Below are 18,299 nucleotides of genomic sequence, written 5' to 3'. Positions count from 1 at the left end.
CGAGCACTAGTAAACATATACTATACTCCAGGCACGCACGGTAGTGGCTAGAGAGGCAAGCGACCGCGGTGACCTGAGCCCACCTCAGTCTCGTGTCTCGATAAGGTCTAGCCGAGCGCGGAGATGGGGAGGAAAGGTGGAGCGAGGAAGGTGAACGGCCAGGACATCGACGACGAGCTCGTCAACCTCATATTTTCTTGGTCCCTCCAGGATGCCGTCCCAGGACCTCTTCAGGGACAAGGTAATTAGACATCCACCTGCATCTTGACCCTTTTTTTCAAGTTGAATCCGGTCAGGATGCAGAGTGCTTGACGTACCGCATTGCTGGTGTGTATGCTTGCTCCCTCGATCTGCAGGTGAGCACGATACCTGACAGGTCCTTCGGTCTGAGGAGCTACCTGGATTCATTCAGGATCCCGCTGCTGGAGGAAATCCGGGCAGAGATGAGCTCCAGCTTGGACACGCAGCAGGCCAATTGCTCCAAGTCCATCCGGATACAGTCGCTGGCTCCCATGACCAAGGGCGCCAGGAGCGCCCCGTTATACCGCGTGACCATCGCCGGCATCGGTTCTTCCCCGTGCATCAGCGACATTCTCGTGCTCTCGGCGGCCATGCCGCTTCGGCCGTCAGAACCGGCCAGCGACGGACGCCCGTACTGCCTCGCTCACGTCAAGCGTGTCATCAACACTCGTAGCTTTGTGATCAGAGCGTCCAAGAGGATAGAAGATGTAAGCTGCTACACTTCCTTTGTTAGCTTGCTCAGTTTCATCCCCTACGCGCGCATCTGGCGGTGCCTCAACCACGAAGCTGCCGTCGAGAGAAATGCGGCCCTCGTCAAGGTCGTCGCCGGCGACGACACCATGCAGGTAAGCTTGGTCTAGATCGCCGCATGCATTAGGCGTTCGTTCCTTTGAATTTCTCATCTGACTATTACGCGTGCTCTCAATCGGCAGAGCCCTTACCTGACGGGAGCGCGGCCTCGCCTCGACACCAGCGGCACCTGCGACGCGCTGCTGTCCGGCAGGCTGGCCGCGTTCGGGCTCAACGACTCGCAGGCCGGCGCCATACTGAGCTGCGTCTCGGCGGTGCAGTGCAGCAGCGGCGCGACCGGCAGCAAGTTTAGCCTGATCTGGGGGCCGCCCGGCACGGGCAAAACCAAGACCATCAGCGTGCTGCTGCTGCTGCTGCTGCTCATGACGACGACGACGAAGAAAAACCAGGGCAGCGAACGCCGTGTCCTGACGTGCGCGCCGACGAACACCGCCATCTGCCAGGTCGCGTCTCGCCTCCTGTCGCTGAGGAAGAAGCATGATGCCGGCGGAGGGTGCCACGGCGATCTGCTGCTGTTCGGCAACAAGCAACGCATGCCCATTGACAAGGACCTAAACGAGATCTTCCTCGACACCCGCGTAAAGCGGCTAAGCAAGTGCTTCTCGCCCCTGACGGGCTGGAAGGAATGTTTGCGTTCGCTGGAAGTTTTTCTGGGCGATCCAAGATCCCTGCGACACCAGTATCTGCAGCAAGCAATGGAATGCGAGCAAAAAGATGTCCCGAAATTACTCGAGACGTCCTTCGTCAGGTCAAGGTTCCACGACATCTCCCAGAAGCTTAGCGGGTGCTTCAGAACAATCACGTCTCATGTCCCTAGAGATTGCATCCTGGAGAAGAACTGCAACAACATTGCTTCGCTCAATAAGATGCTCCAAGATTTCGGCAAGCTGCTTGGCGGGAAGAGAGTTGGGAATGAAGTGGTACTGGCCGTTTTCTTCGTCTTGCCAACGGGAGAGAAATGCAATGGTGCAGCGGGCGGTGCCGTGGCCTATTCAGAGATTGTTCACACCTTGAGGCAAAACATGGCGGCAATTCTAAGTGTCACAAGGACTCTGATGCGAGATCTGAAGCTCCCTCCCACACGCCAGTCTGGCACTATCAAGAAGTTTTGTGTTCGAAATGCCTCCCTTGTTTTCTGCACCGTGTGTGGCTCGGCTAAACTGAACGACCAGAAGATGGATTTGCTTCTCATCGACGAGGCTGCACAATTGAAGGAATGTGAATCCCTCATCCCTTTGCAAGTCTCCGGACTGAAGCATGTTGTTCTTATTGGTGAAGAGTGCCAGTTGCCGGCAACCATTAAAAGCGAGGTCCAGTTCCAATTTTCCTTTGAAATGCTTTCTTCAGAACTTAACTGGTAGCACTTCCTTTCGATTTTTTTTTAGTAATTTTCTTTTGAATTGCACATGTGCACATTTGGCATGTGCTGAGCATAGCAATAGATGCTCTCTCTTTGCAAAACCAGGGAAATAGCAGTAGTACTTTGTTTATGCTTTCTGTACAAACCTGAATCATCTTATCTGTTGCAGGTTTCAAACAGTGCGTTGCTGGGTAGGAGCCTGTTCGAAAGATTGAGTTTGCTGGGACACAAGAAGCACCTCCTGAACATGCAGTACAGGATGCACCCTTCCATCAGCATCTTCCCCAACTTCAGTTTCTACGACAAGAAAATCCTGGATGGTCCGAATGTCACGCAGAGCGGGCACGAGCGTGGTTACCTTCCAGGCGCAATGTTTGGGCCGTACACGTTTATCAACATCGACAGCAGCGAAGATCGCGGCCGCAGCAAGAGGAATATGGCCGAGGTAGCCGCCATCCTGGAGATACTGCAGAGCCTCAAACAAGGTGCGTATAACTTGCATATGCATGGCCTGAAGTCCTGAACCAATATTTCAATGTCTTTTTTCTCTGTCAATTACAACTCCTGTCATGTGATTTATGTACAAAATCCAGCTTGTATCGCCACGGGAAAAGGGGTCAGTGTTGGCATCATATGCCCGTACGCATCGCAGGTCGAGGCGATTCAGGGGAAGATCGGAGACGTGAACGCAATGCGTCCCCTGGTTCTGCGTGTAAACTCTGTCGATGGATTTCAAGGCAGCGAGGAAGATGTGATCATCCTGTCCACTGTGAGGTCCAACGGGACAGGATCCATCGGCTTCCTGTCCAACCGGCGACGCGCCAACGTCGCCTTGACGAGAGAGCAAGGTACCAACGTACACCCAGGATCTTGAATTTATCTATCTATTATATACTACAAGCAATATGAGGGGTACCGAGAAAAGTCACCACGTTGATCCACATCATCAAAATTATTTAAAAAAAACCGAATCAGATGAGGTTGATTGCGAATGACCACGCGCATCACGGCCAGGCCGCGCCTGGAGTCCTCGCGGATGACCAGCGGAGTCCAACCCAGCCCAACACATGCATGGTATGTTAGGCCGTTAGCTTTGACCTTTGATTTAAAAAAAGTGCAACACGTCAGTAAAAAACATGTGACGTGGTGGCCTCTCAAAGAAAAACGAATCCAGGTCCAAAAATATTACTAACTCCGTCTCATATTAAATGACTCACTCTCTCCGTCCCATATTAACTGACAAAATATTACGTGTTATTATGTGACAAAATATTACGTGTCTCTAGACGCTTTCTAGGTATACATACGTTCATATTTTAGGCAAATTTTAGTCACTTAATACGAAACGGATAAAGTATAAAAAATGGGTGAAACCGAGTCCGGGACGACATGTATTAAAGAAAACCATTAAATTCTAAGAAGGGATGAAGACCATCTAGAACTAATATGATGCGTTTTTTCTTTGAGCCGGAAAATGATTTCCATTACTGAATGGGCCGAGCAAGATCGTCGGACACCAAGTCATGTACGAAGGCATGAGCAATATGATGTGGTTAGTGTTAAGTCAATATTAAATGAGACATAATATTGGTCCAGGGCCTAGGTCATATATGTTGCAGTTAGTTTTATACGATCAACATTTACGACCTCTTAGGTCTATTTTCCGTTGTTTCTTCAATAATTGTGGGAACATTACTCAGGAAATATCTTTATATATCTATAATATTTCGACTCGCATAGATATATACATATGTATTGTTGGATTATTTCAAAAGCCCAACAATTAAATGATAAGCACGCGTGTGTCATTTATTTGTGCTATTAGACCAGTATGGAAACAAAATTTGCATCCCAGACCACAAGCATGTTGATTGTTAGAAACGCAAAATTAGTGGACCACACTACACATATATAGTTATACACTCAAGTAGAGAGGACATATATTAAACAAAACCATCAAATTCTATGAGGGGATTAAGACCACCTGCAGTTAGTGTTAAGTCAATATTAAATGAGACACCAAATTGGTCTAGGGCCTAGGTCATATATGTTGCGGTTAGTGTTAGCTCTGTTAGACGATCAACATTTACGACCTCTCAAGTTTATTTCTCGTTGTTTTTTCAATAATCATGGGGATATTAAGTAGTAAACTTAGCTCCACCCGTCATATTATTTATCATTGTAGGGATGAGTTATTAGTGGGTCCCACATAATCGATCGGGAAACATCTTTGTACATTTATAATATTTGACTCACAGAGATATATATATTTATAGTTGTATTAATTCAAAAGCCAACGAATAAATGATATGCATATGTGTCATTTGTATGTGCTATAACACAAGCATGGTTGATTGTTAGAAACGCAAAATTAGTAGACCGCACTACACATATATACTCAAGTAAAGTTCGCAGAATGCATCTATATAGTCAGAGCTAAAAAAATCTTACATTGAGAAACGTAGAATAAACTAAACACGCTACACCTACAAGTTCGGAAGTATATCATGTTTTGAATATGACACAACATTTTATTTTTATGTGGTTTTAGATTGTATGTATATTAATGCTAAAAAATTGATTGCGTGGAACTTGGCCTTAAATTTTAAGCCTGGCTACTAACTAATATCATGTATGACTAAATGACTTGCTAGAGAACCAAACACGATCTTATAGTATTGTACATAGAAAACAAACGAGTAGCTCAAATGATCTATACTTTAATTAGTATCGATATAGAATAATCATGTAGAACTTTAATTTTGCATTATGATTTATTATCACGAAAACCCCAAATACATTTTGGCATACACATGGCTATTTGTACGAACAACCGATCTACCAATTCTGCATGTGAACTTGAACTTTGTTTAGACGTATATCACGCGTGATCAACTGTTAGGTCAAGACCAGCAAATGATGGGTATCTGAATTTTAATTACAAATACTAAGCTAATATCACCTACAATCAATTAGTAACGATCTAACCTTCAGTTCTTGAGTTCAATATAAAATCACATACATATAAAAGATTCTCTCAAATTCAAAATAAATTTGACACAATGTACTTTTTTTGTACATCTATAGGGGTTGTGATTGATTAATTCTGCTTTTCCAGGTACAATGGGGTTTGATTAATCATGTTTTTCTAACGACCTAAATGTAAACCGCATAGCAATACAAAATAATGAGGCTTAAGATGTTTCCCGCGCAAACGCCATGCTAGTTCTTGATCAAAAGTTCAAAACACCAACATCCTGGTTTTCTTACATGGCAATCTCGACCTGATGTACGTTGCCTCGTTGGCTTCTATTCTGGTTGCAGGCACTGCCTCTGGATCCTGGGCAACGCGACGACCCTGAGCGGCAGCGGTTCGACCTGGGGAGAGCTGGTCCAAGACGCCGTGGACCGTCGGTGCTTCTTCGACTGGGACGATGGCGCGAGCGCGTCCAAGACGCCGTGGACCGTCGGTGCTTCTTCGACTGGGACGATGGCGCGAGCGCGTCTCCGTCCATTTCTGACGGCGCTCACTTGTTCAGTCGTGGACGTGGTGCGGCCGCTTCAGCTTTGGACATGTATCTGCTGCCGAGGTGTGAAGCCGACATTTGCGATGCACTGGGTTCCCTGCAACTCGCTTGAATTGTGTTACTAGTTGGCTGGAGCAGTGGTGATTTTTATTTATTTTGAAACATGAACAATGCCACAGTGGTGATATTTTGTTTGGGTCCCTTTTTGGGGTTGAAACTTGAACTGGTGCAACTTTAGCCTGTTTGAACGTGCCACGTTTGCCATCGCTTCAACTTTGTGTGCTTCGTTTGTGTGCTGTGTTCAACTTAGCATCTCATTGAGACATTTAGTCATGCATGTTTCCCCTGACTTCTCTCTCGATTAAACCACTAACTTCGTGAGTCGTTAGCCATGCATGTTTCCCCAACCAAATCAACGCAGCGTGCCTCTTCCCTTAGAGCATCTCCACTCGTCCCCCCTCTTTGTTTCAGGCCCAGTCGTGACCAAGCCGCACCCTCCAAACGTCGGTTCTCAAAAAATACAATTCAAACAAAGTTTTGCCGCTATTTCACAGGCCGGTCCAAATCACCAAATCGCCCAAGTTCATCACAAGTTTGGCGATCAAAATAACATCAAGTTAAATAAAAGTGAAATCACTCGGCCCCTTCGTCAGCTGCCGACGTTGATGGCACTTCCGAGCCCGCCCAGTGGTATAGAAATGGCCGGAGTTGCTGTTTCGCGCGGTGATGGCGCCGATAGAGTAGAGGTGTGGGCGGTGCTGCTGTGGCGGGCACCGACGCCGGCGTTCTCGCTTCGGCCAAAATAAGCCTGCGCTGGCCGTCGTTCCACGCCTTCACATCGGCCATCTACAAGACCCCGGGCGGCAAATGTAAAATCGGCGACACAAAAGTTGAAAAAATACGCCGGTTTACCTCATCGTGGGCGCTGCTGCCTCTTGCGGGTCGCCGGCGCACCTCTTCTTGAATGCCATGCCATTTGTTGCACGCTTGTTGGATCATGCCCCATCGGTGCGACAAGCCGGACTCGTTGCGATCGTGGGTCACCATCGCGAACTCCCGATCGATGACCCGGCGCTCATCATACGCCGTCTTCACCCGCCTCAATAGGTGTTGCCGGTTTAATTCGCGCCGGTGACGGGATCCATGCTCACGACATTCCAAGCTTTGGCGAGGCACTCATCTTCCTTGGAGGTCCATTTGGGGCCTTGGCCTCCGTCACCGGCCTTCTTCTTCTCACGCCTCCATCTGTCGGGCTAGGTCGACTTTTCTTTCCTTGGCCTTCCTCTCCCGACCACGGCGGGCGGCGTTCTTGACGCTGCAACGGGTACAATCTGCCGCCCAGTCGGCGGTGCTCATCCCAAGCGGCCGCTCCTTCTCCTTCGTTTTCTTCGCTGCTGCGTTGCCGGCCGCCGTGGAACCAGGCGCTGCATACCTCTTCGGCGGCATAGTCTTTTGGGGCGGTGGTGTCGTCGGCGAGGCGCTTTGAGGTGGTGTCGGCGGCGAGAATGGGGGAAATGGTGGGACTGGCCGTCCAGGCAGGGGGAAGTGGAGGGAAAAGGGGGGCGTCGGCGAAAATTTGGAGGGAAGTTTGTATTATCTCGCCGACGGGTGTGGCCCGCATGCTTTTCGGCTTCAACCGGCGCCCTCGATCGCCCCCCCCCCCCCCCCCCCCCCCGAGAGTTGGGTGCGGCCTGGGGGCGCTGACTAAAATCTTGGGGCGCACCGACTAATTTTTGGAAATAGGGGGCTAAGCTGGGTGGGTTTTTGGGCGCCGGCGTCCCATTTGGCGTTTGGGGGGCCTTTAGGGGGCGCGACTGGAGTTGCTCTTAGGGTCTCGAATATGTGGATGTGCTTAAGTCTCATCTATGCGGTGACTTGACTAGTGAGTTTTTTTTCTTATTTTCTTAGATCGAAAATCCAATCGGTGTTATTTTTTAACCCAGTGTCCAAATTCTTAAAGGTTTTTGTCATATCCCATATCAATATGTTTTGATGTGATTTTTTACCATTTTTTTCTCGAACACGCCGAGCGACGTCTCATTATCATCAAGGAGAAAGCGCAAGAAGCACGAGTACAAGCAAAACCCAAAAGGATCAACAAAAGAAAAGCAAAATCGAAGAAGAAAGGAAAAGAAACTGAAAAGAACTATACAAGAAAAACAAAAGGCGTGCCATTTTCACCCATTTTTGTTCTGCCTAGAGTATTATTATAGTCATGCCTTGTTGCTCATACTTAGATGCCATGTCTAAGGTGATACAACTACATGCCACAACTAGAGATTAATAAAGAAAAGAAGACACAGCCCAACACGGGATGGGATAATTAAGGGACTGTCTAAGCATGTCATCCACGAGACAGAAGCTATGATATACTCTCTCCGATCCATAATAAGTGTTGCCAATTTAATAGAAGACACAAGATATGATATATTATTATGGGATATTATAAGACATGGCAACTACGAAACACAACGCGTGAGGCACAAGATAGTTAGTCAATACAAGGCAAAAAAAAACTATGATAAATTAGACAGGACAAACACAAGACATAAAAATGCCGTCGAACCGGAAAATATCAACATAGAATTTGGTTTCGAAGGCCTCGCTCTCGCTGCAACAAACTGAAATATGAAAACGACTCGTAATTTAGACCCTTGTTTAAAAATATATTCTATTTTGAATTTTAAAAATATTTGATGGGAAAAAACACCCGAAGGCTAGATGTGTGATTTCTCAAATCGAAAATCCTGTTTGTTACTCCACTTTTAAAATCTTAGGTCAGCTGCAGATAATCGGATGGAGATATTTCCGAAAGGAGTCGGCGAGACGGCGACCAAAGTCGCAATGGTCATCGCGGCTCGTGACTCGCGGTACAAGCCTACAAGGGCTACCACCGACCCGGTAGGCAAAGCACAGAAAAGCTTCCGAAGGAAGGAAGGATGGGCAAGGCCGCAAGGGCGCCGATTTGATTTTCACTTTCCCTTCTTGTTTCCCCTTCCTTTCACGGTTTTCCCTCTCTCTCCTGCAGTCCTGCTTCCCCGGTTTACCGGGCCTTCCCCTTTTGGCTCACCAACGCTGCGAGGGAGGCCGCCTTGCAGTTCGCCGCTGTCGCCTCCTTCGTCGCTCGGGACAAGCAAGGTCGATTCCGAGGCGTAGCGCATTGGAGGCATGACCAGGCGGAAGAGGGGCCCTCGTTCGGGGAGGAAGGTGGGCGCCATTGAGGAATGGCCGAACCTCGTGGACGTGGTGATGTCTTGGAGTCTAGAGGATGTCATGAACGAGGGTCTATTCAAGCACGAGGTTTGTGCTGCACTGCTGCTCCATTGATTTTCTTGATCTGTTCTTTGCGTGTCCATTGTGTTGTACGGCCGTACGGTTTGTTCAATCTAGTTCACGTACGAGATGCTGTGCGGAACATCAGCTATTTTGATCGTTCCAGTTTTCTTTTCAGCTACTTCGGTAGTTCTCCCAATAATTTAACTTCAATTGTACTTGAGTTGTTCTAGTAAGGATCTGCTCGGAGAAATGGTATTTCTTGGTATCTTTTTGTCCTATCTAAGTCAAATTTGACCTAAAATATAGAAACTTTACGAATGATTAATCCTTTTGAAAATAGATAGTAAGGGGTTTGACGCTATGTTGAAGATAAAGAAGAATTTGCGACGAGTCTGACCAATTTTTTGTCTTTATACCTCTGCCTTAAGAGCGCATGTTCATAGTGCGGCTGACTGAGTGTTATTGTCGAGGGGAGCTCGTTCCCCATTTGTGACCTGATCATGAAAGGATGTTACATTTTTTCTAGAAACAATCATGGAAGCATTACATTTAAAGTAATGCAAATATGCTAAAATTCATATCCAATACATCTCTATCACCATGAACCAAAGAAGCCAAGCAATAATGTAACAAATGGATGCAATCTATTTTTATCAATCACCAGGAGTTTTGCACTACTTCACGTTTTTATATCCATTAGTTTCTATCATTGATATCTAACCATGAGGTTTCACAATGCAGGTGAAAAGGATACCACACACATTGATATCAAGAGCTACTTGGATTCCTATACTTCTCCATTGTTGGAGGAGTTGAGATCGGAGATGTCGTCCAGCTTGGAAACCATTTCCACCATGCCTTTTGTCAAAATAGGATGGATCGATCAAAAACAAAATAGTGCAAGTTATGAATTTGCTCTTGAGGTTGATTCTAAGAATACGAAGTCTAGTAACAGACCTGAAAGGTATGATCCAGGCGATATCATTATCCTGTTTGATGTGATGCCAGAAAATACATCTGATATTACTCGCGATGGAAGGCCATACCGTATTGCTTTCATCACTGATGGAGGCGATGAAGATGACGACTTACCTCCAACCAAGTATGTGATGACAGCATCAGGCAAAATTGATGCCGCAGATGAGACCAGTTGAAATAGGAAAATGAGCCCACCTTTTGCTGCCTATTTACTGAATATCATATCATACATCCGCATATGGCGCTGCCTTGACTACACAACAGTCAGAAGAAACCAAAATCTCATACAGGAGGTGGTACATTATCCGCGGGTATGTACGATCTGATTGATACTGATAAATTATGATGAGGTTGTAAGCTTGTTGCTTTGTCAGATGAAAATCAAACGGTTATGTATTGACAAAGGGAGAAACTAATTTTGAAATTACCATCAATGTTCCTGTTTTCTTAAAGAATATTTGCAGCGAAAGAAAGAATGTCGTTTATTGCATAGGAAATGATCCAGCTATGTTCACATCATAATCAGAACAGATACTCTCCGGGTTTTGGACAGCTGTAAAGAAACTTGTAATTTGATTAGTTTCATTTTCTGCTTTTCCAGGTTGCAAATTTTCACGCAAAGGGTATTACTTCAATCGACACCATGGAAATATGGAGTAAATTGTCCACAATGGATCGTAACAATTCTCAGAATGACGCCATCCTGAATTGTATTTCAGCAATGATCAGCAGCAGCAGCAGCAATTTAAGCCTTATCTGGGGACCTCCTGGCACAGGAAAGACCAAAACAATCAGTGTGCTCTTGTGGTTATTGAGAAAAATGAAACATGGTATACTTACATGTGCACCGACAAATCTTGCTGTCAAACAAGTTGCTTCACGTTTCTTGAGGTTGACCAAAGAGAATTGTTTGGACACAAGATGCTTAGGAGATGTTCTGTTGTTTGGCAATAAACACCGCATGTGTGTTGAAGGCGACCTCAAAGAGATTTACGTGCATGCTCGTGTAAGAAGCTTCTTGTTTGCTTTGCACCATTGACTGGATGGAGACATTGCCTGTCTTCCCTGTCCGATTTTCTTGACAATGGTTATTCCCAGTACCTTCAATATTCTGAAGACCAAAAGGAGGTGGATAAACTTTCCTTTTTGTATTACACTAGGGAAAGATTTTCTGCTATTTATCCTGATCTTCGAAGTTGTTTCAAAGAGTTACTATTTCATGTTCCAAAATCTAGTATTTTGGAAGTGAATTACACCAATATCATTTCACTTCTCGAACTGCTTGAAGATTTCAACACATTCCGGAGGAAAACTACTGGGGCTGAAATAAAGGAAATTTTCATGTATAAAGATGTTCCCAGGAAATCCAACAAGCCAATTTTTTCCAAAACAGTGATAACTCTTGGGAAAACCAGAATTAAATGCCTCGAGCTCCTAAAGATGTTATTAAGTAGCTTGAAACTTCCTATAACATCCTCCAAACATGCCATTCGAGAATTCTGTATGAGCAGTGCCAGCGTAATTTTCTGCACTGTTTCTAGCTCTTCCAAAGTAACAAGTAATAACAAACTAGAGTTGCTTGTTGTTGATGAGGCTGCTCAGTTGAAAGAATGTGAAACATTGATCCCTCTGCGTTTGCCTGCCTTGAGACATGCTATTCTTATTGGTGATGAGTGCCAACTGCCAGCAACAGTTTTAAGTAAGGCTAGTTTTTGGGTGTGACAATCAAATATTTTCCCATTTGTTTGGTTCCATTTGCGTCATTTCATCTCATTTTTTAATCTCTGTAGGTTTGTGAGGATGCATTATTCGGGAGAAGCCTCTTTGAGAGGTTGATTTCTCTGGGACATGAAAAGCATCTGCTTAATGTGCAATACAGAATGCATCCATCCATAAGCATTTTTCCAAACACCAGATTTTATGATGGGATACTCTTAGATGCCCATAATGTCATGCAAAAAGAACATCAGAAGAAGTATCTTCCAGGTTCTATGTTTGGTCCATACTCTTTCATCAACATTGAAGATGGTTGGGAGGATTTCGACGAACTTGGTCACAGCAGGAAGAACATGATTGAAGTTACCGTCGTCCAGGAAATACTGCGAAATCTCCAGAGAGGCATGCGTTCTAGTGTCATGCTGTACTATTTAATTTCCTGTGAAATTTTAAAATTTTATAAATTTTTTTGGCCATATGTGGTCGCAAGAGTTTATGTACCATTTCTTTGTAGCTTCAGCTAGACTTTGATTGATGTTTGAATAGGTTTACTAGCTTTATGGAAAAGACAGAACGTAAAACAGAGTTTTTTTATTAACAAAGCAGGCAATAATATAGGTTTCAAGCACCTGTTTAGATTTTTTTGTACAGAAATGAGCAATGCATATTTCAATATGGTCCAACTAGTTTATTATGTTTAAGGTTGTTTTATTCTTGTTATGAAGGTTGCCAGTATAGTTTAGCACACATCAGCAACAATACATCAAAATGAATGTCTATGATTCTGAGAAAAAAATTATGTTCTATTCTTTTGATTTTTATAGCATGGATAGCACATCTTACTGTAAATATTTCTCCTGTGCAGCTTGTTCTAAAGCTGCAAAGAAGATCACAGTTGGGGTCATAAGCCCATACACCGCTCAAGTTGTAGCAATTCAAGAAAAAATGAGGAGAATGAAGTTTGAGCCGCTTGCAGTAAAAATTAATTCTGTTGATGGATTTCAAGGTGGTGAAGAAGACATCATCATTTTATCAACTGTCAGGTCCAACTCTGCTGGGCTGGTAGGGTTTCTTTCAAATCGACAGCGCACAAATGTATCTTTGACAAGAGCGAGGTATCTTACATTACCGGTCTTGTGTTCCTTTTGTAATTTATTACTTTTCTCTTATCACCTTGGCGCTTTACTTATTTTATTTTAATTACAGACATTGCCTTTGGATTTTGGGAAATGCATCCACCTTATCTAGCAGTGGTTCTATCTGGGCAGATCTAGTTCGCAATGCAAAGGATCAGCAGTGTTTCTTCAATGCAAATAAAGATGGGGCTATTTCTCGTGTGATTACTAAGCATGTTTGTGAGCTCACCAAAGTTGAAGACAAAAGGGACAGACCTTTAAAAGTTACAAAGAACAGGGTTTGTGTATTCACTTGCTGGACCCTTTTCACTACTGCCAGAATTAGTTTTAGACCATTTCTCGTGTTCTACTTGCTGGGTGATGCATTTATACATGAATGTGCTTGTTTCTGAAAAATGAAAGACATGTTGCTAAATAGATTATTAGGAACACGTTGTAGACTTGTGTAAATGGCCCTAAAAATCGATATGGTATCTACACTGGTCAATATATATAGTATGCTATGGAATCATGAAAACTCAATGTTACAGAAGAAAGCTATTTCACTAGTGGGGAATCTGTTTCCCTTTTGCTCAAATTTGGAAAGTTAGCAAGAGAATGCAGGCTGTGATAAAATGACTGAACGATTAGTCCAACTATCCAGTTGGTACTATTGCTTACGGTCAATAATTTGGTGGGATTTTTTTTTACGAAATATTACTTCGATTGTAATTCTTATCATTGAAATACATGAGGTGATTATGATATTTGAAAGTGTTGGTTGAAATTTGTCATAACTCATAATTTTTGTGTCCATTTAGGTTCAGGCACCATCTCGAAAGGATCTGAAAGGTCACCACTCTTCTATGAAATGTCTTTCATCTGATGTTGGGGCCCAATCAAGGGATACCATTTCTGGTTCTGAGCTGCATTGCCCAAAGGATATAGCAGAGGATATCACTAAGTAATCTTAAACTCCACTGAAGATTCTTCACTCTTAAGCTAAGCTCTTTTTGGAGATGAGTTAAGGTCATTGTCTATTTCTGAATGCCTACATCTGCAACATAGGCAGCAGAATGACTTCATCCTATACAAGCTCGTAGGCCAAACCATGCTCTGTTATACTCCTTGCATGCAATTTTGCATCTCTATGCAATTTTGCATCTATACAATCTCTACGTTAGCCCATCTTGCCTTGATGAAGCGTTGGGCTGGTCCAGGTCGTTGGCACTCCATCAATGGGGTGCATCCCCAAAGGTTAGTCAACTTTGGGGATGTTTTTGAGTTTGGTTGTCCAAACTGTTTTTGATGAAACGCTAGTGCTTGCACTGCATTGTTGGCGATTTCTGAGGTTTGAAGTGAATACTGCATCGATGGAGTACAGTGCTACTATTCTGGGCTGGACGGAAAAGAAAAAAATTGTCGGCAGGTTCATCCTGTCGTTGGTCGTGCTCGTGTGTGCTGCTGCCAATTGTGTGGTAGTACATCAGTTTATTATTCGGAATTACCTTACGTACGATCTTTTCTGATCCGATTTTTGTACGTACGATGCTATGATCGATGGCTGTGGCACATCAAACCTGTTGTAATCCATGACTGTTACTCGTACTGAATGTATTGTACTCACATCATCCACGCGGGCATTGGAGTCCTGCTGGTAGCTGGAGTAGACATGTAGATGTTGACGCAGTGGTACAGGATCGCGCGATTGCTGGGAAATCTAGCGTTTGGTTTCAAGCGTGAAGCCTTTGTCCAGTGAATCAAGAGTAGGATCGCGCTCTTCCAGGGAAATCTTGCGTTCGATTTGCTCTTCAGGATGCACCCCATTGGGAAGTGAGACAATTCACCCCACGCGCGCACGCTCGCAGCCGCATTTACTTTGCTCCGGGAACTCCAACGGACAACGGGCATCACCCTAGCCCAGTAGCTAAACACGCTCAACGACCTCATGTACTGTAGTACTAAACCATGGAGTACTAGCTTACTAGCAGTTCTCGACCGTACTGTACTCCATGAGGAAGGATTCTAGAATGGGCAGGAGGGAGACCGCCGGCGCCATGGGTGGCAACGACGAGGACGATGCAATGGACAAGATGGAAGCCGTGCTTCGCTAGTGGGCTAGGGTGAAGAGCGACGATCGAATGCTCAGCAAGTTTGATCTTGGCTTCCTGGAGAGGAAGATATTCTCTTGGAGTCTTGGTCCAAAGAAGAAATCTTCAACAAGGACCTCCTCAGGCTTGATGTGACCGCCGATTTTCACCTTTTTGCTTGCTGCTTCTAAAATGCCTCCGCTACAAGAGAAATAGCCTCTGGAGACACTATTTTTGTTTCTTAGAGACATTATAATTGTCTCTGCATAACTTTAGACATAATTGGTACAATGTCACAATATTGTGTCGCTATGTGTGATGAGACACTAATAAAACGCTTCTATTGTTTTAGACATTTCACAAAGACACTATACTATACTGGCTCTACGTTCAATACGACATTTCGTAAAAACATTGTATTGTGTCTTTATATTTTTTAGACATGTGTTAAAAAATATACATTGAAGAAAATCATGTCGAGACCAATCATCAAACTCAAGATCTTAAGGAAAAGTCCACACTCACCTAACCATCTCAACCTAATACCAATTTGTGCTTATACTCCTAATTAAATTATTATGAGTAGTCTGCTACATATCTCAAACTTGCTAAAAATGTCTCTACACAACATAAAACGTGTCTCAAACAGTGTCTCTAACCATACCTTAAGGTCATTTCATCAAGTATCTCAAAATCATGTCTCTACAAACTTTTGTGACAATATATTAAATGCCTCAAAAAATGTCTCTACACCATAATGTCTCAACTAGTGTCTTTATATTTAAGACATTTTTCATATCGCCTCATAGATTGCCTCTACATGAAACTCTGTCTCAAAATTGCCTCTAGGTAGAGACAAAGAATATATTGCCTCAATGAAAATGTCTTTACAAGACATTTGTGTTATAGTATCTTTCTGCTGGCTTCACACACACTCCGACTCGGTGACCGTGGTTCCACACTGTTTGCTCGTTTTGGGTTTTGATCTCGTATTCTTGCAACAGATATCATCCTTATTTTGAGGTTAGTAAACCCGCATCCTGGTTGTTGACGATTGGGCGGGCCGCCCTATTTAGCTTTGATTCATGATAGTACTTTTATGGAAATTAGTAGATTGACTATACGAAAGTTATACGCGTTGATTTATTTGGGTGTCCATAAGGCACGAACATATGAACAAAGCAACATAGAGTAGTTTTTTTCTTCAGTTTTTTAGCGATTTGTTTTAGGTTATTTTTTGACATTTTTTTACGGCACCCCAGTACTTAAAAAACTTACAGTGGAGTATCGAACAAATCTGACCGTCCATGCTAAGGGAAAATTAGACATTTGTATGATTGATTCCAAAAACAAGAAGAAAAACGACCGATTTGGGCCGGCCCAGTCTAGCGACAGCGGCAACCCTCCCGATCAATCTGGGGGGTGGGGGCTTCATCGATGCATGAATGAATCACTTGGAGGTACCGTGATTAATCAAATTAATCAGCAGCCATTTTGAAGAGAAGATACATGACCGGATCGATTTGTACACATAAGGTGCATGAATCACTTGGAGCCTGCGTATAGTCAGATTAATCAATGGCACTTTGGAAGACAAGATGCATGAATCAATTGAGCCCTCTTAGAGTTTTTATTTTTCTTTCGTTGTAATAATTGAGTTTTGTTCTGTACTCGTGTGGCTGTGTGTGCTTCGGCGCAGAGCTCGGGGGTGTGATACTCTTTGATTGTATCAATAAAAGCTTCCATTTTTAGGAAAAAAAAATGAATCACTTGCATGGACCCGTTCGATTTGTGCATAGATAAGATGCGTTGAATCACTTGAATTGTACATGCAGCCTCATTAATCATCGCGTGATTAATTAGTCAGATCAATCAGCAGCCCTCTTGACGAAGAGAAAATAAGGGAGAGAGAGAAATTCATCCGGGCAGGCAGGTGCTTGCCATCTGTTCATCCTATCCGCCCTCGCGGCTTCTCAATTTTGGCTCAGCGGCCTCATCCGCTCAGGTCTCACCGGGTTGTTGACCTAATCGTGGCGCGGTGGCCATTTCCGCTCCGCCGGGCTCCGGTGAAGCAAACCCAAATTTTTGTCCCTTTTTTAACAAGCAAGATCTCAGGTCTCAGGTGATTACGATTTTGGCCACCGATTCATGATACTCCGGTAGTTTTCGACTTGGTACTCCAAAGGATCAACGATGAAGTACCAAATAATACTTACCATTAGATCATGGCAAATAAACGGTCCGTATTAAATTCGGGGTACCGTTAGGGGTGCAACATGGTGACCCTCAGGGTACCATTTGACCCTCCGTAGTTCAAACAAATGAACTAGTTTTTCAAAAAGTTATGTCATTTTAAAATTTTAGTTCATTTGGTTGAACTAAATAGGGTCAAAAGGTACCCTGAGGGTCACAATTTTGCAGCTCTAGATACCGTAAAAGAGCTCTTTTTTTAGAGGCGATTTGTTTTAGTTTTTTTTTTAGAAACATCTGACTTTATTGATTCAATAAACAAAGTACAAGTGACTGAAATTGAAACGAAAACCAACAACAAAAAACCCTAATCAAGATTCTTTGAAGTAAGCAACTCTTGATCTGTCGTCCGTATTTGTTTCAGTAATGTCACATGGTTTTTTCCGGAGTGTTTAGTAAAGAACAGAGTCTCTTTTTTCCTTTTTACAAAAGCCCAATACGCCTGGGAACATAATCTCAAGGGCAGAGGCCTTGACGGCCCATGCTTAAGCGTTATGGGCTTATGGCCGATGGATTCTCTAGCCTGCTCAGTATACCCTTCCTCACTGCCTTCTTGTTCTGTGTCTCTACCTTGCGGCGTCGTGCCCCGGCAGGCCGGCAGCCCGCAGGAGATGGATCGAGCTCCTCCAATGGCGGACGCTCTGCCAGTGCTAATGCTACCCTACCCTCGCAGGGCTGAGATCCCGCACGCGGACCACTGCCGTTACTCGCCGTCGAAGTATATTCGTCTGGCCTTCGATGAATAATCACTTGTATCTCTGTTTGTTATTCTGTTGTAAATAATGGACCTTAAAGTCGGAGGAGTGGCTAATGACCAATTAGGTTGGGTTGCATGGCAAATAGCATTCTTTACATTTATAGGAATGGCCCTTGAACAATTACCTCTTTCAGATGGGTAATGATTGGAGCTTGCTTGTTAGGTGCTCGCTGTTTTGCCAAGCTGAAAGCCCATTTCTTTTCTCTCTGAACTCTGAATATGAGCAGCTTTTAACCGGATCGCGTCCTTTTCCTTCTTTTTCTGGGGGTAAAATCTCTTTACCTGGCTGAAGAAACCACCCATGGAAGTGCAATAACTAAGGTATAACATAATTAGAGGGGAATATGTTTGTTCATTTAGTATACTTGGTTTTCTTTTCTAGTATCAGTCTGGTGTTGA

At 44.0% G+C, this 18,299-nt stretch overlaps 3 protein-coding genes across 3 annotated transcripts; all 3 read left to right on the top strand.

Moving 5' to 3' along the window:
* Positions 1–69: 69 nt before the first annotated feature.
* On the top strand, positions 70–5,706 carry LOC100846377 (helicase SEN1). Its single transcript, XM_024455806.1, has 6 exons — positions 70–241; positions 357–866; positions 954–2,141; positions 2,361–2,676; positions 2,785–3,039; positions 5,516–5,706. The coding sequence occupies exons 1-6, from the start codon at positions 212–214 to the stop codon at positions 5,551–5,553; spliced, it is 2,337 nt and encodes a 778-aa protein (XP_024311574.1). The 5' UTR covers positions 70–211; the 3' UTR covers positions 5,554–5,706.
* A 2,871-nt stretch (positions 5,707–8,577) lies between these two features.
* Positions 8,578–10,158, top strand: LOC112269316. The gene is made up of 2 exons (XM_024455807.1): positions 8,578–9,018; positions 9,736–10,158. The coding sequence occupies exons 1-2, from the start codon at positions 8,943–8,945 to the stop codon at positions 10,146–10,148; spliced, it is 489 nt and encodes a 162-aa protein (XP_024311575.1). The 5' UTR covers positions 8,578–8,942; the 3' UTR covers positions 10,149–10,158.
* A 786-nt stretch (positions 10,159–10,944) lies between these two features.
* LOC100846072 (probable helicase MAGATAMA 3) lies at positions 10,945–14,438 on the top strand (the record flags this gene model as incomplete). The annotated part of the gene is made up of 5 exons (XM_024456072.1): positions 10,945–11,100; positions 11,763–12,090; positions 12,554–12,803; positions 12,895–13,102; positions 13,625–14,438. Coding segments are annotated over 5 exons (1,089 nt in total), but the record flags the coding sequence as incomplete, so codon positions are not given.
* Between the last annotated feature and the right edge of the window lie 3,861 nt (positions 14,439–18,299).

This window comes from Brachypodium distachyon, chromosome 5 (assembly GCF_000005505.3).
Source record: "Brachypodium distachyon strain Bd21 chromosome 5, Brachypodium_distachyon_v3.0, whole genome shotgun sequence".
Classification (NCBI taxonomy): Eukaryota; Viridiplantae; Streptophyta; class Magnoliopsida; order Poales; family Poaceae; genus Brachypodium; species Brachypodium distachyon.
The sequence above is the reverse complement of the archived record's forward strand: the minus strand, read 5'-3'. Positions and strand labels throughout refer to the sequence as shown.